Source organism: Squalius cephalus (assembly GCF_949319135.1).
Source record: "Squalius cephalus genome assembly, chromosome: 24".
Taxonomy (NCBI): domain Eukaryota; kingdom Metazoa; phylum Chordata; class Actinopteri; order Cypriniformes; family Leuciscidae; genus Squalius; species Squalius cephalus.
The window spans coordinates 6,840,307-6,866,537 of NC_137145.1; the positions used below are offsets into that span (position 1 = coordinate 6,840,307).

Sequence of the window (26,231 nt, forward strand, 5' to 3'; positions counted from 1 at the left end):
AGGAGTTTTAGGCCGATTTATGCCCGATTTCCCCCTCCCGAGAATCGGAGAAAAAATCTTGTCGATGACCTCGATCGGTTCCGATGTTCGGCGCAGATTATCTGGTAATGTGAGGCGTTCACAGATCGAATCTTGCACCTCCCGATCTGCTCTCGCACAAATCGGGCTCGCCCCGATCATATCAAACATGTTTGATATTTAAGATTTTAAATCGGGATGAGCAAGTCTGTGATTACGTCAGTGCTGTCAAAAAGACAGCAGGGCTGCTGAAGGAATTTCCCTTGAGATAATTTTGAATGACTCAACTCGATACGCGTTTTTATCTCCATTTATTTATTGCTAAATAAATAAGTATTATGCTGTGGTCAGCAGGCACAAAGGCGAGTAATGCTGGGTACACACCAAAAGATTTTTTACATCTTATAAGATTTTCAAAATGTGATAGACCACAAACATGAGGACAAAAAATCCTAGATTTAAGCATTTTGCTCCTATAGTGTGTGGTGTGCCATGATGTGACAAAGACAGCACACCACACACAAACAGATTTTCAACCAGATTCTCAACTGTGAACACAGGAAATCTCACAAAAGCTCGCGAGACTTCAGAATAAGCATGTCGGATGATATGCAGGAAGAAATTATGATGATAGTGTTTGTAATGATTTTCACAGAAAATTCACATAAAAAAAAAATAACATTGTACCCACCATTATATGTAACCTTTTATACAGAAATATATTCATTCTTTATTGTCTTAATTTATTCTTTATTGTATTTATTTTCTCTTTAGAAAAAGTTAGCCTATTTAATCCCTCACTGAACCCTTATAACACTCAGCTTCCTGCATGTGTGCGTGTGTGTGTGAGAATGACCGTCTTCCATCATCTCACTTTCTGATTGGATATTGTTTCGTTTCACGTGATAATCTCCAGAACGTGCGCGCGTTTGTCCTCGGGGTTCCCCCCACACATCAGGATTTCTGATCGTAAATATTAAACATGTTTAATATTTACGATTCGCGATCGGGGCGGCTCCGACGTTCTTCCGAGCAGGTTCGGACACTCTTAACACACCTCACACCAAGGGAAAATCTGATAAGATAATCTGTTGAACCATCAAGATAATCGGGACATAGCTAGGATTGTCGGAAGGGGGGAAATCGGCCCAAAATCAGCCCGATTATCTTTTGGTGTGTACCCAGCATAACGTTACATGTTCAGTAATGAAACCGAAACTAAAAAGCGCGTTAAAACGAAATGGATTTCAAAATCAATGCACGCGTCACCGTATTTAAAAATGCACATCTAGCTTGTTGCACGCACACATATTATGTCGAAATAACGATAGTATATTATGTTAACATTATTAGCCTAATAATAATAAATCTTTAATCAATATTTAATTGAATGCTGAATGTTGTGCTTTGTCAATTTAATAAAATGAATACTTTAATTCAATTGTGACAATTAAAATGATTGAATATTAAATATTAAGTGGCCAATTTTTGTAATAGTATTTATTTGCTATATATCTAGCACCCCCTCAGCACCTGCGTTAAAAAAATATCTGGCACCGCCCCTGGTTATAACGGGCCCACGTATTAAAAAAATGGTCGGGTTTAAATACGGCTCGGGCTCATAATTACAGTTATGTTAATGTGTTGTGTCGGGCCGGGCCCGGACACAATGTGCATGGGCTCGGGTAGGGTCGGGCTTGATTTTTTGGGCCCGATCTAAGCTCTTAACTCAAAGACGGTACCGGTAGGTTTAAAGTCTCTGTGCGTGTGTATGTGTGTGCGTGCGTGTGTGTCTCATGGCAATGCATATCCCATATGTTTCCATGCTTTTCCACTTCAGATCTGCTGCGTGAGATCACGTGAGGCGCTTCCTCTAGCACGATAATCTTAATAACATTTTGTAGTGTGTGGTGCACCGCGATTTTCAAACCTTGTAGTGTGAGCATGTTTAAGATTTGAGGGAAGAAAATCTGCAAAGATTCTCCTTAAGTGTGTGCTGCAACCAGATTTCAAAATCGGTTAGGATTTTAAAACTCCTGTAGTGTGAGCCAGGCATTATAGGGATAGAGTAAGGTTAGCTGATAATTCATGGAGTTTGTGATCTTGTGTAAATTACAGTACTGTAGTAAGCTATATTTCTTTTACTATTCAGATATCTTTTAATCCTTACCGTTAGGAAAAGTGTTAAACATCTTCTGGTCAGGTATGACAAATATTTTAACTTTATGCCAAACGTTGAAGCCAAAATTACTTTAATGATGAGTAATTTACATTTCAGAACTCTTTGAACAGACAGCGACTTTACCGCGTAACTTACTTGTTTCGCTTGAATGTTTTTTTCCTTTTTTGGAAACGCACAGAAAAAAAATAAAAAAATTGTAACCGCTCACACACGCCTGTTTAGTTTTTGGTTTGATTTGTCTGCTATTTAGTCTCATTCGTTTCTTTGCTCCTCTGGATTTGTTGATGTTTCCTGGACTGATTCCGGTTATTGATCTTTATAGTCTGGATTTCAAAGCTCCCCTGTCTGCCATGTACAGAACCCGGTTTTGTTCATGAAATGTTCCGATCTGCCTTTGCTTTTTATGTTTTATTTACTAGTGCAAAGTGCCCGTGCAAAATCAGTTTTTGTGTGTGTTTTTAGTAATTGTTGGTTCGTAACAATTTTGTGGTGTGTATTGGATATTAGCAAACCTTCCACCAGGATCTCACTCATCTTTATCATCTATTTATCTTGCCGTGCTTTGCAAAATTGATGATGTAAAAACATATGGTTATGACAAAGTTTTGGAACCTCTTCTGAAAGATCTTAAAACTCTGGAGGACAAACTCTGGTGTGTAGGCCATGTCCCTTTATTAGGTGCATCTCTTAAAGTAACACAGTCTCACCCCAAAACGTCACATACTGACGGGTCTTGACCATACGGCAACATACGACGAAAAGGGTACCCCTAAAACGTCCATATGTGACGATTCGGGTTATGGGTAGGTTTAGGTATGCGTTAGGGTACCGCTAGGAGGCGCTGCTGGTGCGCTTATGTCTTCGTCTCATATGGACGTTTTAGGGGTACCCTTTTCGTCGTATGCCGATAACTGAGGAGCGCACAGTATTGCTGGCTTTACTGAGAGTTTTTTGGTGATTACGTATGTCAGTTTTGCACAGCAAAAAGTTGTGCTATTAAGTCTCACTGTGTTGCATCTGTTTTATTTAGCCCAAGAACTATAGAGGTCCATGCTGACCATGTTAAAATAGCTTATGTGCACAGCACAAAACAGTACACAGTGTTTTGGAGTTAAACAAGAGTGTGTTTTTACCAAAAATCTGACTCATTTTCATGTTGTCTCTGGTTTTCCCCCTGATGTTGCTCACAACATATTTGAGGGTGTTCTGCCGGTTGAGCTGGCTTACTGCTTGGCATTATTGATTTTGAAATTTGATTCTGAATTTTTTTACACTTGATGACCTAAATAAAGCTATGTTGTTATTCCCCTATAAATGGTCAGACAAAACAAATAAGCTACATGTTGTACTAAAGAGTTTGGAAGACTATTGGAGGCAATGCCCATGAAAATTGTGACTTTAAAGCAGCTGTAGTTTTTGCAGCTTTAGCTTTACTAATGGCGACTGTACATTTATTTTGAAGCTGTCTAAAACAAATCCAGTCAGAACCTGAATGAGATTGCCTAGCTTTTGCCCAAGCAGCATCCCGCTCACGTATAAGAACTGACAATGCAGCAGAAAACCAAGGGTTATCCCTGCCTTTGACTCTAAATATCTTAAATGGTGCACGCCTATTAAGAACCGATGTAAAACTATCATAAAAATATTGCCAGGTGGACTCGACATGAGGGATAAAAAAAATCCTATCCCAATCATAAAGAGCAAGGTCATGGAAAAAAAAACATTCCTCATTAAAATATTTCATCCACCTTTTTGCAATAATACGTGATTTCTGCTTGCAGTTTGGTAACTCTAACTGTGGCAACGACACAATGATCACTAACATCATTTGCATATACGGAAGCCAATGAATATTTGTGTGGAATATTTGTTAAAATAAGATCAATTAATGTTGACTTTTTAAGCACTAGTTGATCTAGTAGGTGTCTAAACTAGCTGAAAAATGTTAAGAGTATCACAAATTAATTTAAGCTCATCAGAGGCTGACTGCAACAAGTTCACATTAAAATCACCCAGGAGAACAAGCTCCTTATAATTAAGTGAAGTCACTGTGTGCATGAGATAGCAACCAACTACTGTAGGATGTACGGTTTTAGAAACAATGAGGTTTAAAGCTAGCAATTCATATTGTTTAACCACTGACTAAGTAATACAGTAGCTTCAAGTTTCAAGCTCCTTGACATAAATTTATTAAGCCATGTTTCAGATATTACTATGACGTCAGCATTGGTATTTTTTACCCAGATACACACCACATCCAAGCAAGCTTCTCACATTAATATGAATAAAACCCAAACCTGATCTGGATTTAAAATCAGTAGGAACGTTAAAACTTTTATCTTTAACACATATAAATCATGTTTATTTAACAAACATAAATGATGTATCTTTAACACATATAAATCATGTTTATTTAACAAAGATAAATTATGTAGCTTTAACATGTATAAATCAAGTTGCGTAAACCTAACTTTAATATGTGCAACCGATGTACATATATATATTTTTTGTTAATCCAACTGTTTTTTTTTTTTTCAGTGAAGCTAGATTTGAGACCGCCAGTGTCCGAAAAGAGAAAATAATAATCACTGTGCAATGATACAAGAAATAATATATCAGATCAAGCAAACCTCTTTACACCTATATATATATATATATATATATATATATAATGTATATGTATATATATATATATATATATATATATATATATATATATATATATATATGTATATATATATACACACACAATATATTGAAATATATTGATCATTTATCGTCTGGGAAAATACTGAAGTATTCTGATGATGGTTTCAATATTTTTAAAGTCACAATGTGTTTAGCTGATATTCTAAACCATTTATAAAACAGTGCATAGATAAGTGGATTCATACAAGAATTCATGTACACAATCCAGCATGTTACATTAAATTCAACTGATTCTGTAGACTCATTTCCTTCAATAAGGATGACAATATAGTATGGTATCCAACACATGAAGAAAACCATTACAACAATGCCCAGAGTTTTTCCTGCCTTTCTTTGTGACCTGCTGACACCTGTGACAGAATTTACAACCTTGGCCTGATGCTTCGCAACACAGAAGATTTTCACATATATAGACATGATTACAGAAGAAGGGGCAACAAAAGTGATTATGAGGTCCGTGACAACATGTTCAAATTTAAAATGAACTGTACAGTCTCCATAGCATCTGTTATGTGTCTCTGGGTAAAACATAGTGTTATATAAGATAATAACAGAATATATGCATGAACATAGCCAGTTTATAATAATGCAACAGACAACTTTATCAGTTGTGACCCTTACTGTGTATCTCAAAGGGTCATTCACAGCAATGTAACGGTCTACAGATATAAAGACTAAATTACCAAGAGATGCTGAAACAACCACAAAAACAATAAATAAAAATAGAGAACAAAATGTCTCTCCAAAGTACCAGCATGATTCTATGAATCTGATGCCCATTAAAGGTATAACAATCAGTCCCACAATCAGGTCAGCCACAGCCAGAGAGAGAATGAGCAGGTTGGTTGGAGTGTGAAGCTTCTTGAAGTGAGAGATGGAGATGATCACCAGCAGGTTCAGAAACACAGTGAACACTGATGCTAAAGAAATGAAAATATACAAAATAACGTACTCCACTTCAGGTTTGATATATCTGAAACATGACAGATTGTTGTCTGTAAAGCAATACTGTAGGCCTATTCTATGCCTGTTGTCCTCCATAATCTTAGAGTCAAACATTTTCACAGTTGAGTACATCCTCATATGTAGCCTGGTCCTGTTCCAGCTGTCAGTTTGACTTACTGTCTTCCTTCACTGACTTGACTAAATGTATATGTACAGAAAAAGGGACATCCAATGAAATGTGAGGTTTGTTTTTACAATGAAACCCACCTACTATTTAAATATTCATAGCATTCAGTGACTATACATTTACGTGCACCAAAAATGTTTTTTTTTTTTTTTATAATAAGGACTTAATCACAGTAAGATGTTTACATGTCAAAGCAAACCTCTTCACTCCTATTTAAATGGAATTCTTATTCTGATTATTCACTAAGAATTGTAGTTATTTTTACCAAAATATTTCACATACTCCAATCCACAGCACAAATGATGAACTGATAAACAGAACTAAAAATGTGCATCAATGGTAAGGTTCAGATTATTACTTGTCCTGCCAACATTTTCATTAGCCCCATTACAAAAAATAAATAAATAATAATAATTAAGAAATAAAAAATAAATGTTGATTTTGACACATTTAACATTGTATTCTAAGGACAACAGCAGTTAACTGCTATACAACACGAAAAGCTTACAAAACTACATCAAAACCAACCACATGTATACTAGACCCCATACCCACTAATCTACTGTAATGAAAGAGTTGCTTCCTGTTAGTCTTTTAATATTATTAACTCCTTATCTGTAGTTCATGCCCTGATAACCTTTAAGCTGCTGGTTATAAAGCCTCTCATTAAAAATCACAACTAGATCCTAGTGAATTGACACACTACTGACACATCTCAAATCTTCTGTTTATGCATAAAATATTAGGAAAAAATTGTCAATTATCCTACCTTTGGCATAAATATTTCATGTTTCAGCCCCATCATAGCACAGAGACTGTAATTGTTTTACAAAATTGTCTGATTACTATTCAGTTTTTTTAAACATGGAGCTATCAAATATAATGCCAGTAAAGTATGGAGTGCCACAAGGATCTGTGTTTGGCCCTTTGCTGTTTTTATTACTCATGTTAACTTTTAACTTTTGCCAGAATGGGCGTGGCTTATAGCTATATAAGCACTCATTCAGCCATGGAATTCAGGTTTAAATCGACTGAAGCGATCCCCTGATCGAAGCACAGTAGCATGGCGGCCATTGGCGGGTTACGCAATACTCGTTCCCTCATCTCAGGGAACCGAGGTTACGTTAGTAACCGAGACATTCCCTTTCGAGAGGTCTCTCATATTGCGTAAGGCTAGCTTACGCTATGGGAACCCCCTTCAAAACGCTGTGCGTGCTTAAAACTTCGCTCCATACTATAGCCCAGGGCAGGATGCCTGAGGCCCATAGAAGAGTAAAGTTATGAATCCTAATAGAAGCCAGTCTAGTGACGAGCTTTGTATAGGGAACCCAGGAATGGGCCTAAAATGGCCAAGTCCTTTATAATATATATGTATATAAGAACCGTAGTTCGAGTTTAACCAGGACCAGATATATATCGGGCCCTATGTTTTAGGGGGGATTGTACTTAACACTTTTTTATATTGAAAGAACCCTTGCTTGCAAAGCAGGAACTTCCAGGTTATAAAACCTCATAAATGTGGACGGCGAGGCCCAGCCGGCCGCCGCACAGATATCTTCAATAGGTATTCCACTTGACCAAGCCCATACCTCTCGTGGAATGAGCTCTAACGCCTAAGGGGCAATGAAGGCCCTTAGACTCATAAGCCAGCGCAATAGCGCCCACTATCCAGCGTGATAATCTCTGTTTTGTGTCAGCGAGCCCCTTGGTGTGGCCGCCAAAGCATACAAAGAGCTGTTCTGACTGTCTGAACGAGGCAGAATGCTTCAGATAAACTCTGAGAGCCCTGACAGGGCAGAGTAGATTCGCGTCTCTTTCGTCCTCTGGCGAGGGAAGAGCTGCTAGCGAAATAACCTGTAGAGTAGAGAGCACTTTAGGGACATAACCATGCCTTGGCTTAAGGATGACTATGGAGTCGTTAGGCCCAAACTCAAGGTAGGAAGCGCTTACTGATAGCGCTTGCAAATCGCCCACTCGCTTGACTGAAGCCACACGACCGCCATTGTTGATGAAAGGCTTGTTCGAGATGCATGGGGGCGGCGCGGACCGATCGGAGTGCTGCGGGAATGTTTGGAGAGCATACGATTCCTTGTGCTTTTGGATTGCTCTCGCAGTGCTTTGATGACATGCGCCAATCGGTCTGCGAGAAGCCAATGCATCTCGAACAAGCCTGGTGTGTTTGTGTGTGGCGCTGCCGTGCTAGCGTTGCTGGGCAACATGAGATGTATACAGTGACGTAAGATCTGGCTCTGTAGTGGTTCTCTGGACTGTGGATAGGCAAACCGGTTTTTAGAAGGCTCGTCAGTCGAACCAACTCCGAACTGGCAGTTGCTCTGGCTCTGATCTAGCACCCAGTTGATGCTGGTGGAAAAGGGGTAACAAAAAGGCCTCCTGGCTCAGCCGGGGCTCGACCGGGGACCTTCTTGTAGTGAGGCGTCAGTGCTACCTACTGAGTCACCCAATAGTAACTAAACTCTGGAATAGCTTTCCTGATAATATTCAGCTCAGACACACTCTCTCTGTAAATCTTGATTAAAGACGCATCTCTTTAGCCAAGCATTTACATAATGCATTTATAACCTTGTAGTCCAGTTATATCTGATGAAATTGTAACAAATTCCCTTGATTAGGTTTTGCCTGAAATGCTCTGACAAATGTATTAAAAATAGACTCAAATTAAGTAATATGACATGACAGGATATTGACAAAATGTGAAGGACATTTTCATGCTAAAAATGTGTTAACATAAGCAATTTAAAACAAACTGCACTTTTGACAACAGCCAAGTTTGTTTCAAATGTGACTTATCATAAAAATCTGACTTTTTTGTCTTTAAGTGCTATAATTGGGACTATAATTGACATTATTTAGTGTCCCAGCCTCTGATGAGACAAGAGAGCAGTGGATTAATTTTATTTTCAACAGAAATCCCCCAGAAACAGATGAATCAATGTAACTCCACAACAACTACATAAATGTATCCACTAAAGCTCGTGTAAAGGACACCTTCTGAATGGAGGCAGGGAGCAGCAGCTCATTTGCATTTAAATGGACACACCCAAAAAGGGGTAAATTTGACGAGCATTAATACATGATCTGGGGGGTATTTTGAGCTGAAATTTCACAGACACATTCTGGGGAAACCATAGATTTATATTACATCTTGTGAAAAGGGGCATAATATGTCACCTTTAAATGTATTCACTTTGCCCTCTAGTAGAAAATTCTAATTTAGTTTTAAGTTTATAATTTAATACAAAAGAAAGAAATGTGTGTTTGTGTATGTGTGTGCATACATTTATAAAAACATAGATGTAAAATGATGGCATAAACATCATCAGAGTGGGCGGTAGATAGGTTGGTCAGTCTAAACCAGACACTATATAAAAGGACAGTAAGGAAAGCAGAACAAACTCCTAACAGGAGGAGACTCACTCATGGCCTATGAGACAGAGGATCATGAGACTCAATACTGCTTTCCTGCCATCAACTCATCGTGTATCAAGGGAAAACGCTCCACACATGAATACAATATCATGTATGCGTTTTTTTCATTGCTGTCAGCATGGACTGTGTTTCTGAACCTGCTGGTGATCATCTCCATCTCTCACTTCAAGAAACTTCACACTCCAACCAACCTGATTATTCTCTCTCTGGCTGTGGCCGACCTGCTTGTTGGACTTATTGTGATGCCCGTAGAGGCCACCAGGCTAATTGAAACATGTTGGTACTTTGGAGACACTTTATGCAGACTGTTTTTAATAATCATGGGATTGCTCTTCTCAGCATCTCTCAGTAATTTAGTTGTAATTGCTGTTGATCGTTATGTGGCTGTGTGTCACCCTTTACAGTACCCACAGAAAATAACCACAACTAAAACTTTATTTATAGTCTGTCTTTTCTGGGTTTGCTCTTCAGCATATAACATTGCAATAGTTATGAGTGTCTCACACAAAAAGTATGCATGTTATGGAGAATGTACAATTGTGATTACTTTTGACTGGTCAGTCACTGATCTGTTCTTGTCTTTCTTGTTCCCTTGTACCCTGATCATAACTTTATATTTGAGGATATTTTATGTTGCACATCAGCAAGTGAAAGTTATAAACTCTCTGATGAAGGGTGAAAAACATGTAACTGAAGGTTCAGTGAGGAGAAAATCTGAGAGTAAAGCTGCTCTGACATTAGGAATAATTGTCACAGTTTATCTATTTTGCTGGATTCCTTTCTTTATTTTGTCCCTAACAGAAAACACAGGAATGGCTTCTACCACGGCCTATATTCTATTATGGATATTGTATATTAACTCAGGACTGAATCCTCTTATTTATGCTTTCTTTTACCCCTGGTTTAAAATGTCAGTTAAACACATCATAACTCTTAAAATATTCCAGTCAGTAAAACATGAATTATAATCGTCAAGTAAAAAAGATTTACTGGCATTAATTTCTCCTCAATGGGTCCATGGGGTTCATTGTTATTGGAAACAAATAGAAAATGTCGGCTAAACAGATGAATTAAAAACAGCAAAGTGTTTTTTTTTTTTTTTTAAGTGCAGAATCTTATCATAAGAATATAAATTGTGCCAGTTAAATCATCACACTGATGTTATACAAGAAAGCATAAGAGAAAATGGTTAGGTTAAACTTAAACCTAGCCCTAACCCTGTAGATTAATATTAAGATCTGCTTTGAGTGATAATTTTAAAGCACAAAGGTTGTTTAATCAATTAGTGGATGGATATCTATTTAATAGAAAATATATGTACTTCTCTAATCTATTGCTTAGTAATTATGATCATTTGGACTAATGTAGATAAACTTAAAGCTCAGTGTAATGTTGTATTTAATTAAAATTATTAATTATTACAAAAGTCAGGTTTGGAACAACATGAGGGGGAGTGAATGTTTACAGACTTTTCAGTTTTAGGGTCAACTAACCCTTTAGCTGTGAGCTCAGAGATTTCTTGCCCAATACTGAAAAAAAATAAAAAAATAAAACAAAACATTTGTGGTGACTAGGTGGTACTTGGATGTCATAAAATGTGCTATGAGAGCATTTAAATGTTGTGGATCCACAGTTCTACATAATATAATAACAATAACAGAGATGTTTTTTTTTGTGTGAAGTGATAGTTTGTTGTATGCTTGTTTTTGTGTGAAGGCTGCATGATTTACCGAAATCAAACCGAAACTGTGATTTGGTTTAGTGCAATTATGAAATGGCAAAGGCTGCAATTTTCCATTAAATAAACATACATGCGCAGCGTGTTTCATGATGAAGCGCAGCACTGCGATCAGGTTTGCAGTAAATGCTGCTCCATCTCTGCAAGCACAAGAGCTTGTGTCACTTATAACGTGTATTTAGAAAAGCAACAACTACCAAACATCTTTCCAAATTTGTAATGAGAAGCGTTACAAACCTGTTGTCCAACAAAAGAGAAAATTTAATGTCTGAATGGGTTTTTACTCCAAACTCACTTCATAATTTCAATCACTATTTTAAATATTCAATTGTAATATTTCTTATTTTGTATAATATTTATATTTATATTTATATATATAAATTCCCTAATAATATGATTTAATGGTTTATCACTTTTGACCAATAGGTGGTACAATTACAAAATTGATGTGGTGTGGTCAGAGTGAGGTGACAATGACACATACAAAGTTTGGTGTCAATATGTCAAGGCCTTGCAGAGATGCAGTCTCAGAGTCATCATGGCATCATGCCTCAACTTTGTCGCTATAAGAAAACAGTTATGGTTACATCTATCGACACAACATCCATACATTTTTGCCGGGATGGTCTGAAGATGATATGATTAAATTTTTGTGAAAATCGGACAAGCAGTCTAGGAGAAGTTCGAAAAAGTAGGTTTTGAAAGTAAATCAAAATGGCAGACAGGAAGTTCAGTTCAATCTATGTTTTCGGCATGACCCAAGTAATCTATTAAGACAAGTTTATAACAATAGGTTAATTCATTCAAAAGTTATTAGCATTTTATTTAAATTGTATTTTAACATATGACCACAAGGTGGCGCTGTCTGAAAACCTTTTGAGTACCTTCATGGCATGGTGCTGATGGCACATACCGAGTTTCATAATGATGCACCAATGCATTTATAAAATATAGCAGTTTATGTCAGAATACTGTATTGTAATTAATGACAGTTTTATGTTTTGTTCTATTATAGCGCCATCAAGCGACACAATTCCCCCATTTTTTATGTGTCCTCAGAGCTATCATCACATAGCCTTCACCATACCTAGAGATTGGCATGTTTTTATTTCAGTTAGCCTAATAGCTGGTTTGATTTGCATTGAGAGATGATCTTATGGAAAGTACTCCATGCCAATCTCTAGGTATGGTGAAGGCTATGTGATGATGTGGGGCTATTTTAATTCCAAAGGCCAAGGGAACTTTATCAGGATGCATAGTATCCTGGATCCATGAAGTAACTGGCCTTTAAAAATAAAAATCTGCCTGCCTCTATGGGAATTTAACATAGGGGTGTCCAGACTTATGCACCCTGTATTTTAAGGAAGACCATTTATTTATTTACGATACATTATTCATTCACAAAGCATTAAGTTCAATTTCCAAAAAAAGATTTTTTATTCCTCTTTTTAGTCAACTTTAGCATGGGTGTCTAAACTTATGCATAGCACTGTATATGTATGAGTGGAGTGCATAAAAAAAATTTACCCATGGGCGACTTTGATTGGATTTTTTGCCACTTGGGCATTAGCATATATCCAGCGACCTATGTTTCAGAATTTCCTACAGTGGTTTCGTCTCGATCGGACTAGCGGTTTCGAAGATATTCGCTTAAGTTTTTTAGGTGCTAAATCACAGCGCTGCACAAACAATAAGGCAAAGCCTAGCATGTTTTATATCGTTAAGGAAAGGATTCAGGAGTCTAAGGAGGTGACTCGTAAGTCAAAAGTAAAGATAAGTTGAACTCACCCAACGTTATAAGCATTTGAATATTTGATTTTACCACTAGATGGCGTTGTCTCAAAACTTCTCAGGCTCCTTCAGGGCATTGTGCTGATGAACCATACAGGGTTTCGTAACGATACGCTAATGCGTTCCTAAAACACAGCTGTAACGGGGTATGTTGTTATGGGAAGAAGGAGGCGGGAACCGGCGGACATTCAAAGATTTTAATAATAAAAATAAAACAAATACAAAATGAAAGTAAAAGCCAGCAGCCCCTCACGGACGACTGCTGGCGACACAAACAGAAACAAAACATGAACTAAAAATCAGGCCTGTCCTCTCTCGCTCTTCACTGTCGTCGCTCCTCCTTTATGCCTCCGCTCCTCCGTGAGAGATGCGAGACCGGTGCGTCTCACAGGTGTGGCTCATCATAATCACGACACCGGCCTCGCGCCGTCCTCCCACGGCCCTCGACCTCGTCCTGCTCGCCACATACCCCCATCGCCCCTCGCAGGCCGGGGGGTACTCCCGAGGTTGCGCCTACTCCCCCCCCCCCCCCCTCCCCGGGGGGACCGATCACGGCGGCTGCGGTACCTGGGGGTATGGACAGACGAGGCGAGAGGAAAGGAGACGGAAGCATGAGGAGCGGCAGAGACGAGAGAGGGGAGAGAGGAAAAAAAAAAAAAAACTTGATCCGGTTCCCACAACGCGCTGCCATCCGGCCCGCCACCCGCTGGGCGATCTTCTCCGCGGTGCCTGGCGGTGACGCTGGATAGACCTCGGTGGACGGCACGACACTACTCCGCCGCCCGGTGGACGGCGACGGCTCCTCCGGGTTCGGGCAGTCGGCAGGAGTCCCCCGTTCCCTGCTCCTCCCCGTCATGGCGGATGGCAGCAGGCTCCGGCCCACGGCGAACGGCGACGACTCCTCCGCTCCCTACCGGACGGCAGCCGCCCCTCCAGCACTCAGGCGGCCAGCAGCGAGCTCGACCGTCCCCCCGGCAACTCACTCCAGCGCACCGCCTCGAGCGTCCATGGCGACGGAAACTGCCCGCCATGCTCGATGGCACCGCGGATTCCCAACAGCGGCAAGGGCTCTTTGACAGCGCGTTCCTCCTCCTTCCCGGGTTTCGGCACCAATGTAACGGGGTATGTTGTTATGGGAAGAAGGAGGCGGGAACCGGCGGACATTCAAAGATTTTAATAATAAAAATAAAACAAATACAAAATGAAAGTAAAAGCCAGCAGCCCCTCACGGACGACTGCTGGCGACACAAACAGAAACAAAACATGAACTAAAAATCAGGCCTGTCCTCTCTCGCTCTTCACTGTCGTCGCTCCTCCTTTATGCCTCCGCTCCTCCGTGAGAGATGCGAGACCGGTGCGTCTCACAGGTGTGGCTCATCATAATCACGACACCGGCCTCGCGCCGTCCTCCCACGGCCCTCGACCTCGTCCTGCTCGCCACAACAGCATAATTGGTTATCATTTGACTCAACATGCTTCCCCGAATCTAACGAGACCACTTTTATGATTTGTGGACAAACCGTTCAGAAGTTATAAGCAAAAATAGCCATTTTATCTATGGACCAGTAGGTGGCACTGCGCTGAATGCAGCATGTAACCTCAGGTCATGCTTGTGATGACATGGACCAAGTTTGGTCTGAATACTAGCCTGGAAATCCAGACCTAAATCTAAAAGATTAATGGTCTGGCGTCGACTAATGAAAATCGCCCAGCTCGAGGGGCGGCATCAAGGATGCATTTGAAAATCTCACGCACGCAATTGGATAACACTACGACAAATCACAACAATAAACCCCATACACTTAGCTACCAGCGGAGCTAACTAGTAGATTATACTCTTACCGTTTCCGGTCGGCAAAACAGCAAAAACGTCCTTCTTGCAAAGGAACGATTCGAGCGGCTTCTTCTGTTCCTGTTTTAGATAAAAAGCCAAGTCTAACTCGTTCATTGTAGCGGCCAAAGCCGTTTCAAACAACTGGTATTCATCCATAGCCTTCTTGCAATGTTTACTAATGACTTCGACATCACAGCACTGTCATCATCTGTTTAGCTCGCCTCTGGCCCGCCTATATCAGATAACCCGATGTGATTGGTGCAGCTCAGATCGAGGGGCACATTTAATGATCATCATTGCTCGACACCAGAGTAACTCGCTGAGCAAATTCAACTTGTGCTCTCGCGAGAACTCTGGATTACCAGGGTATCTGAATACGATAAAGTGTGTCCAATTTGGGGTGCTTTATGTCAATTTACTTTGTATGTTATTCGATAATGGTTGGATTCATCAAAAAGCTTTTTAGAACTTTTTGCCATCATTGTCTGAAGAAGATCGGATACAGTTTTCATGGCCTTTACGGTTCAAAAGTTGGTGGCGCTAGAGGGATTGAGTTAGAGACTCCAAATTTGCTATAGAGACAGTTCTACCAGAAAGACTTGGGAGAATAAATACCGGAACAATTATACATTTATTAACAGCCCAGCAAGCAATATATAATATAAAGTTCTTTGGCGTAGGTCAAAACTCACAATCCGAGGGTACGGACTCTGCATTTCCTGCCTGAAGACGAAAGGCAGGGGCGCAGCCGACCCCCAAAAATAGGTGGAGGTATAATCCACTGGGACGGAGCCCACCCCCAAAGAACGGTAAAGAAAAGTATACCCACCAGTTGTGTATCCTGTAGTTCCTAAAACATAGAAAGAAAGAAAAAAATTACATAATAAGCATGAAACATGAAACATGGAATGCCTCATAGGCCGATAGCTAATTAGTAAGAGAGCCACTTTCATCATAGTGAGAAACAGTGAACCTGTAAGGTACTATGTGAAGACTTGTATTATGCATTTACTGTATGCATTTTAATATTTCTGCTGCTGTATATACAGATTTAAACATTTATCCATTGCTGACGCTTTCATCCAAAGCCACTTATATTACATTTCTAGAAAACACTTTACGTCTTATCATTTCTTGCTTCCCCGGAGAATGAACCCATGACCTTAGCATTATAATCTCCAATGCTCTACTGTTTGAGCTACAGGAAACGAGTGAAAGGTAAGCAAGGCGCTGGAGAATAGTGAACATAAAACTGAGAATGAGGCTAACTTAGTTACATAGAGGCAGGCCATTGGAAACACAACCCGTGATAGACCACACAGAGCAAGGCCACGATGGACCACACAGATCCAGGCCACTATGGACCACACGGAACAAGGCCATAACAGACCACACACAGACAAGGCCGCGATGAATATTTCGATAATTTATGGGTGGATAGTATAAATGTTTGGACTGATCTACCCAACATTACTTTTTCTGGTGGAACGTAGTTCTCCAGAGAAGTCGTTTGCTCCAATTTGATCTCTTTTAATTTGTCTTTTATTTACCAACATTCATTACCCCATTGGACTATTATTTTCTTTTGCTTATTTAAATCCCTAGACATTGCGTTATATTTCTGTAACATATCATTTTTCCCTTAATAAATAAGCTTGCAATGCAAACCGTTCGTTTGTATGTGTAATCCTCTTTATGTTACAGCCGGGAATGAGCTAGCCGTGACATATATATATATATATATATATATTATGGCAAGCCGTTCAGGAAATAATTATATTTATTAGGGATGTCCCGATACCACTTTTTCACTTCCGATACCGATACCGATGCCGCAGCTTTGGCTATTTGCCGATACCGATATCAATCCGATATTTTTATTTTATTCTTGAACTAATACTAATAATAATAAAATATAATGGAAGCACTTTGCTCAATTAGCCACATAAAAACATCTCACTCAAATGGAGAACAAATACTTCTCCAGTATATAGTCCACAACAACAGTTGATAATGAAAGACTGCCAGCCTTTATTCAAAAGACCTTGAGATATGTATAACCTGAATGAATTTAATTTGCTATATTTCAGATCAATATATTTGTTTCCTTAAAATTTTAATTAACCTTAACTTTATTCTCATCTGAATTATAAATAATTTATTTCTGTATAAAATAATACTACTTTTAAAAACACATTTGATTTTATTTTTTATTCAATGTAGAATGTGTAACTTAAAAATAAACAGATTAGTGCTCTGTTTTAGGACAAGAAATGAAAACCAATGCAATGATGAATGTCCAAAAGATGAGATAATTTTTGCTTTTAAACAGCGTGTGTGTGTGTGTGTGTGTGTGTGTGTGTGTGTGTGTGTGTGTGATTTTGGTTGGGTGACAGTTACAGTTTGACAAGAGTTGACAGTTTGACAAAAGCACAATGTTGTGTTTTACACAAATATAAGTAGGCTAAACACTTTTTGCAGTTTTAACAGTCCACTGTTCGATCGCGCCCGTGCCTCTCTCTCTCTCTGACACACACACACTCCAGCATTGCAATCTTGACATCGCAGCCTGTTAATTTTGCTGCGTCCAAACGCGAATAGAGCGTCAAATTTGCGTCTATCGCGTCTAGTTCGATGCTTGAACAGTTTGAATCCATTCGCGCGACCAAAGCGAATAGGACGCGCCGCGCGCGTATAATGATAAAGTGAGCGTTTGAAGCGATATAGACGCGCGTTCAGAGCTAAGGCGGGCTACAGATTAGGTGTCCCTAAAGAACCCGCATATGCGCGTATCTAACAGTAACGTTAGTTCCGTATTACATTAATTAATGTGCACACGAGATTTATTTATTTTTATACCGTGTATTCTCTGTGTAAATCCATGCACCGAACGTACGTTCAGTACGAATACGTACCGTTCCACCCCTAGCTGCTAATGGGTATCGGATCATAGGTATTGGATAATTTTTTTTCTCCCCTCCGATATCCGATCTAGCGTTTTGGGCCAGTATCGGCACGATACCGATGCCGTGGATCGGATCGGGACATCCCTAATATTTATAATATGAAGTCTGAATATATAGAATGAAAGTCTGAATATATATAGAATGAATGTCTGAATATATATATAGAATGAAAGTCTGAATATATAGAATGAAAGTCTGAATATATATAGAATGAAAGTCTAAATGTATGTGAAAGTGTGAATATGTGAAAAGAAAGTGTACATTTGACAATTCTCACTGAATAATGTGTAGCTTGTTTTAGCCTTTTGAATTGTGATTCATTTAAAAATGTAATTCCCTGAAATTTTCCAATACTTTGGTGAGCTACAAGACTTTTTTGCAACAGTTGGTCATACTCCAAACAACATAAACAATTTGGAGTCTACATCACGTCATCTCGAGGATCATATTTCCATTCTTGCAACATTCTTAGCGCTTATGGGCAGTCATGTTCAACAAAATGTTGCTGAAAGAACATTATGCATCATTCTCGAAGGAATTTATGAATCTTATGAATTCATCGCATTCGCTCTTCCGCGATGAAATAGCGAATTAATTTCTTCATCAGTAGAACGATGTTGAGTACGGTTGCCAGTATTTTGGCCCGTACACGCCTTCGCCAGGGTGTTAATTAGATGATCGTTACTTAAAATTGCTGCTACTAAATTTCGTGCGGACTCGCTCATTGTTCAAAATGTGTATAAAAAATAGTAGATGAATAACACAAGATGGCGCTGATAACATCAGATTTTCATTCCATATATTCAGACATTCGTTTTATATATTCAGACTTTCATTCTATATATATTCAGACTTTCATTCTATATATATATATATATATTCAGACTTTCATTCTATATATATTCAGACTTTCATTCCATATATATTCAGACATTCATTTTATACATTCAGACATTCATTCTATATATATATATATTTAGACTTTCATTCTATATATTCAGACTTCATATTATAAATATAATTATTTCCTGAAGAACGGCTTGCCATAATATATATATATATATATATATATATATATATATATACACTCACCTAAAGGATTATTAGGAACACCTGTTCAATTTCTCATTAATGCAATTATCTAATCAACCAATCACATGGCAGGTGCTTCAATGCATTTAGGGGTGTGGTCCTGGTCAAGACAATCTCCTGAACTCCAAACTGAATGTCAGAATGGGAAAGAAAGGTGATTTAAGCAATTTTGAGCATGGCATGGTTGTTGGTGCCAGACGGGCCGGTCTGAGTATTTCACAATCTGCTCAGTTACTGGGATTTTCACGCACAACCATTTCTAGGGTTTACAAAGAATGGTGTGAAAAGGGAAAAACATCCAGTATGCGGCAGTCCTGTGTAGGGATGCAACGATACCATTTTTTCAGAACCGATCCGATCCGATACCAAAAATTCTGAGTATCGGCCGATACCGATCCGTACCGATACCAGCGCAGTTTTTTTTTAATCAAGTAGAATTTCTATAACTCTGTGTTGAACTGATAATAAGAACTGAAAAAAAGAAAAACAACAACAACAAAAAATATATGATCATAATCTGACATAAATGCTATTATAAACTAGATTAGTGGATAATTCAGCAGTAAAATTTAGTCTAGAAAAATCACGAGTGCACAATAATTGTATAAAATTGTATAAAATTTTGTGGAAAAAATTTTTTTTAGTGGGGAACAAATTAGAGACAATAAGTGTAACACTAAATCTGGTCAAACTTTACACATTGCTCTTTGTAATGTTGTAAAATACATTCATGAAAAACAAGATAAAAATCAAAAATAGCAATTATTTTATATCCTACTATAAAATTGAGACATTTTTTAAATGTATAGCACAGCTGTTTAATGAAGTAGCAACATAATAGATAGGACAGAACAAGAATGGCTATTAATAATGTTTCATTGCGTCACTGTATTATGATATGAAAGGCTCCAATACATCGCGGCACAGAGCGCTTATGCGCATCCCGAGCGCAGAATGATGCGCTGGAAGCAACATGAGTCACAGCGCGCAGCGCGTCGAGTCTGCATTGAAAAGTTTAAAGAACAAAGAAAATACATATTGATGCGTAGTGTATTATACAGTATCTATCTATGCAATAGTCTATTCAGCCTTTACTTTTAACAGTTTTAAATTTCAGTTAACAAATAGTGCTCTGACTTTACTCCAGTGTTGTGATCTAACAGACACCCGGTAGAACATGATTAAGGTAACGTTAACGTTACAGCAATAAAGTCCAGCAAGATAAAGTTGTTTATGCGAAACCATAGACCTTTATCTACAGATCAAGTATAATAATAGTAACATTGAATCATTTTGGAGAGAGTTTCATCGTGTGTTCTGTCATAACCGGACGCGACGCGCTGTTTGAATGCTGAATGAAGAATGATTGACAGCCGTAGCTGAGGGAAACGTTTACATGATCTTGAATTTAACGACTTAAATATTAATTTATATCTCACATTATACTATATAATGGCTTCAGAACACTTATAATATTGTGCACGAAAACTTATGGTGCTTTATAATGTTTGTGTGCCTTTTGTGGGGCTTAACAATAACACAGAATAGTATACGCACAATATCGGATTTGGATCGGCCTCGTCTGACCGATACCCGATCCGGCAAAAATGGCAGTATCGGAGCCGATACCGATACTGAGTATTGGATCGGTGCATCCCTAGTCCTGTGGGCGAAAATGCCTTGTTGATGCTAGAGGTCAGAGGAGAATGGACCGACTGATTCAAGCTGATAGAAGAGCAACTTTGACTGAAATAACCACTCTTTACAACCGAGGTATGCAGCAAAGCATTTGTGAAGCCACAACACGCACAACCTTGAGGTGGATGGGCTACAACAGCAGAAGACCCCACCGGGTACCACTCATCTCCACTACAAATAGGAAAAAGAGGCTACAATTTGCACGAGCTCACCAAAATTGGACAGTTGAAGACTGGAAAAATGTTGCCTGGTCTGATGAGTCTCGATTTCTGTTGAGACATTCAGATGGTAGAGTCAGAATTTGGCGTAAACAGAATGAGAACATGGATCCATCATGCCTTGTTGCCACTGTGCAGGCTGGTGGTGGTGGTGTAATGGTGTGGGGGATGTTTTCTCGGCACACTTTAGGCCCCTTAGTGGCAATTGGGCATCGTTTAAATGCCACGGCCTACCTGAGCATTGTTTCTGACCATGTCCATCCCTTTATGACCACCATGTACCCATCCTCTGATGGCTACTTCCAGCAGGATAATGCACCATGTCACAAAGCTCGAATCATTTCAAATTGGTTTCTTGAAATGACAATGAGTTCACTGTACTAAAATGGCCCCCACAGTCACCAGATCTCAACCCAATAGAGCATCTTTGGGATGTGGTGGAACGGGAGCTTCGTGCCCTGGATGTGCATCCCACAAATCTCCATCAACTGCAAGATGCTATCCTATCAATATGGGCCAACATTTCTAAAGAATGCTTTCAGCACCTTGTTGAATCAATGCCACGTAGAATTAAGGCAGTTCTGAAGGTGAAAGGGGGTCAAACACAGTATTAGTATGGTGTTCCTAATAATCCTTTAGGTGAGTGTATATATATATATATATATATATATATATATATATATATATATATATATATATATACACACACACACACACACACACACACACACACACACACATAGATATTTGAGAGTGTCTGAGTCAGTTTTCTATTATGGGGTCTTAGTGTCAAATCCTTTAATAATGGTTTAAAGTTTACAGGATGCATTGATACACATCAGTTCATCAACACTAATGCTGCTTTCAAACTTTCTATGTTATTTTTTATTAACATTACAATAAGAAAACAATGTTTAATTTAATTTATTTTCATTCCACAGGTGCACAGTTAAAAATTCTCACTCCCATGAAGAAATAATAAATGCTAACATTAATGTATGAAGACATTCAGTTTGTGGTATAGCTCAGAGATTTCATTTGACATTCATTTGGATAGATACATTATGGTATTAAAATCAGTTAATCAGAAGTAAACAGTAGGTCACTGACCCATGACTCATCAAAAAAGCAGAAGCTGTTGCATCAGTCTGTTATGTGTTGTGTTTTTCACACCTTTAATTAATGGTTCAGTTAAGGATCATCTCAGTATTCAGCAAAGATTTTAACAGCACCCTCCGGGGCACATTTCATAAATAACAAGCCACAACCATAACTGGTCTTCAGAGTGTACTATTATTGATTTACTCAGATGCTCATATCATCTAATCATGAGGGGTCACTGCCTAATGGTCAAGGCTTTGATCTGCTAACTGAAAGGCAAATCAAGTACTGAGAAATCAAATTTTCCTTGAGATTTTGACATATAAGAGGTCATCATACTATACAAATATCCTGTAAGTTTCAGAACTGAAAACTTCCTTGTTAGTCCAATAAAAGCTTTTATTGACACCAGGCACAGCAAACGACAGGTTTTTCAAAGTGGGGATCTATGACGTCAAAGGGTATCAAACCCCGCCTCCGCAGGAGAAGATCAACGCCTACTTCAACACTGCCTGTTTAGCCCCGCCCATCGATTCGCGCATTACATGAAACTCATTATAATATGCAAAACTGTAATCCAATCATAGTAGTGGGCGTTTACTTCCAAGTCCTCAATGCGGCACGCCCATAAAAACCGAGCGTTTCAGGAGCTAGCCTCAAAACCAGGGTAGAAAATAGCCTATTACTTATTCATTTTGATGTTTTTGAATGTAAAAACCAAGCGAACGTCATAAGTTGACCCCAGACAACAATATAAAAAATATAAAAAAGCCAGTTCATGACCCCTTTAATGTGGTGAATCTTACACAACCAGAATAAAAAAAATTACACATTTATCAATGACATACTACAACACTTCACTGATTGATTCACCAAAGTTCACATTAAAAAAATTATGCAACAAACTTGTTAGTGACCAGTGAGCTTTGGCTGTTCATAAATTAATTTGTGTCATTTAAGGAAGGTATAGTTTGATTAAAATCTCCTAAATCTCAAATCTCTACTTGAGTGTGACTCCTTCACACATTTTATAAGCTCTTCACAAGTTCTCAGCTGATAGAAATGCCATCATATGTACGGACATACATGAGCGCATTAAGCCTAGCACACACAGCATTGTTTTGGATGTCCGGTAAGTTCCGTTGCAAAATATACATCACAAAAGCCATTTTATATATACAGTATACTGTATGTGTTTAGGTTTGTTCTATCCAGTGTCATTAAAAATGACAGTGTGCATGCTAAGTGAACCAAGATTAAATGTATAATTTTCTTTTTTGGACCAGACAAAAAGAACCAGACTTCAGACTTTACACAGTTATTCAGCCTCATGTCATTCAAAAAGTGTATTACTTTCTTTCTTCTGTGGAAGGGTGGCCATACGTCCGGATTTTGAGCCACCTGTCCGGCATCCGGTGCAGCCTCAAGCCGGACACTCGTTTGTCCTCCTTTTTGGAGTAGCGCAGAATCGGCCTAAAAAAAAACCCGCTCTAGAATCTTTATTGGGACGCAGCAGCATAGCATCTAGTGTCGTAAGATCTCTGGTCAAACAAATGATTGGCTGAAAGCGGTGTGAAATAAATATCTGATATATCATTGGTTAAAAACATAAACAAGCCTCCACGACTTGGAGTCCACATGCTGCCTACGTCATATCATAACGTTAATATGCCGAAACGTCAGACCTCATTTAATCCGGAATGGACAAAAGAGCACAAATTTGGCCATGATGACCCTAGAGGTGCTTTTGTCGCCTGAGCTGCTGCAGAGGGTGAACTTCTTTGTTAAGAACTGAAATGTGTATTATTTCAAATTCATTATTTGTTTATTTATGAAGTCCAGAAATGTTATGTTTTCTGGCACTGTGCCAGATTATTTGTTTATTTATGTATTTCTTTTATTTCCAGAAGTCCAGAATTGTTATGTTTTCAGGCACTGCACACTTTGCAAGACATGTTCATCTCAGAGGTCAGTTGTTGAAACAGACAACACAACGTCTTGAATAAATACAAATACTGTGAACAAACACTTTTTTGCCTCTTCTGTTACACATAGGTCTATATCAATATATATCGTAGATCAAACTGTCTGGCAATGAGTAGAGTAGGCTATTTCAGAATCACTGTATCATGATACCATCGATATGATGGACAAAATTGTATTGTAGTTGTGAGTACACCAGAGTGAAGTACCTCTTTAAGATATGAATATGAATGTCTAATATTTGAGCAGATTCTTGGCCACATTTAGGTGACAGATTATTTTCTTTTACAAAGTAACAATCGATAAATAGATGGACCCCCATCATGATCAAATGCGTGTCCATCTCAATCTCTGTACTGAAAAGAAAGAAAGAAAGAAAGAAAGAAAGAAAGAAAGAAAGAAAGAACATGATTTATTTTTATTTTTTTTAAGTTGCAGCATCAGTGTGAGCGGTGGATCATGGGTTGGTCAGTCTGATCCAGACATTGTATAAATTAAAGGACAGTAAGGAGAGCAGAACAAACTCCTAACAGGAGGAGACTCACTCATGGCCTATGAGACAGAGGATCATGAGACTCAATACTGCTTTCCTGCCATCAACTCATCATGTATCAAGGGGAAACGCTCCACACATGAGTACAATATCATGTATGTGTTTTTTTCATTGCTGTCAGCATGGACTGTGTTTCTGAACCTGCTGGTGATCATCTCCATCTCTCACTTCAAGAAGCTTCACACTCCAACAAACCTGATTATTCTCTCTCTGGCTGTGGCCGACCTGCTTACTGGACTTATTGTGATACCCGTAGAGGCCATCAAGTTGATTGAGAAATGTTGGTACTTTGGAGACACTTTCTGTAAACTGTTTATGTTAATCATGGGACTACTTTTATTAGCATCTCTCACTAATTTAGTTTTAATTGCTGTTGATCGTTATACGGCTGTGTGTCACCCTTTACTGTACCCACAGAAAATAACCATGACTAGAATGATAACTATAATCGGTTTTTGCTGGCTTTTTTCTTCAACTTATAATATTGCAATTGTAGTAAGTATCCCACCCAGAACAGATGCTTGTTATGGCGAATGTAATGTTATGCTTACATTTGAATGGAGAGTAATTGATTTCATATTTTCCTTCCTATTTCCTTGTACCCTGATCATAACTTTACATTTGAGGATATTTTATGTTGCACAAAAACAAGTGAAAGTTATAAACTCTCTGATGAAGGGTGGTAAATGTGTAATGGAAGGTTCAATGAAGAGGAAATCTGAGAGTAAAGCAGCTCTCACATTAGGAATCATTGTGGCAATACATCTGGTTTGCTGGATTCCATACTATATCTTGACTCTAGCTGAAAACACAGCAATTCCACCCACTGTACTGTATTGTCTAATATGGGTCTTGTACATTAACTCTTGTCTGAATCCTCTTATATATGCATTTTTTTACCCCTGGTTTAGAAAATCTGTTAAACACATCTTAACTCTTAGAATATTTCAGCAAGCATCCTCTCGGCTTAATATTTTTACAAATCATCATTCATGATATTTTTACCACAATTTGTGCTTCAAACTGGTGAAGCAATTCTATATAAAGCACACCATATATTGTCATTTTTAGAACTAATTTTAGATAATTTTAATAGATAATCAATAATAAATCTATGTACCAAATAAATAAATGTAATTTGTTGAAAATGTAACAAAACAAACCTGTTACTCTTTTATCAAATTGTCCGGAATCTTAATTCACGAGTTCACACTTACAAATAAGTCAGATAGAATAAAAGCGTATTTGGCGTGCTGTCCGAGGAGAGGGCTCCGGGCTCGGTATTCGGCCCGAACCCAGAGTACTCCCCCCGTATTCCTGGCTGCAAAAGAATGAGCCAAGAGTGAGGAGTCGGGGTGGTGGAGGGATGCTGAAAAGCTGTCAAGGAATGTTAGGTGAGTTTACAGAGTGAATATATATATATGCTTCTTCTCATGCTGATAGGGTAGACATAGTAATTGTTTGATGACATGTAGATTGGATTGATTATTTGAATGTGCTCCTCTCGAACTTTGTTTATAAAACATCATTTATTCTGTTCATATACATGACTCTATTCATAATGTATCAACAAATTAAAACATACATGTATATGTGCATTTCTAATTAGTTTCAAATCATTAAACAGGATATACAAATTTAAATCTAGTAGGTATTACAATGTGTTACTTCACGTTACTTGACATTAGGGCTGCACAATTAATCGAAATTAAACCGGAATGTTTTGTAACTTTGCGAGCTCTCTTTGTAACTCTGCCGTTTGCTCTGCC

The 26,231-nt window shown here is 38.5% G+C and overlaps 2 protein-coding genes across 2 annotated transcripts; one reads left to right on the plus strand and one right to left on the minus strand.

Moving 5' to 3' along the window:
- Window positions 1-4,969: 4,969 nt before the first annotated feature.
- Window positions 4,970-5,968, minus strand: LOC307153109 (trace amine-associated receptor 13c-like; the record flags this gene model as incomplete). Its single annotated transcript, XM_079862283.1, has 1 exon — window positions 4,970-5,968. One exon carries the CDS (start codon window positions 5,966-5,968, stop codon window positions 4,970-4,972), a length of 999 nt encoding a protein of 332 aa, XP_079718409.1.
- A 3,483-nt stretch (window positions 5,969-9,451) lies between these two features.
- On the plus strand, window positions 9,452-25,458 carry LOC307152055 (trace amine-associated receptor 13c-like; the record flags this gene model as incomplete). Its single annotated transcript, XM_079860450.1, has 2 exons — window positions 9,452-10,435; window positions 25,414-25,458. The coding sequence occupies exons 1-2, from the start codon at window positions 9,479-9,481 to the stop codon at window positions 25,456-25,458; spliced, it is 1,002 nt and encodes a 333-aa protein (XP_079716576.1). The 5' UTR covers window positions 9,452-9,478.
- Window positions 25,459-26,231: the final 773 nt, after the last annotated feature.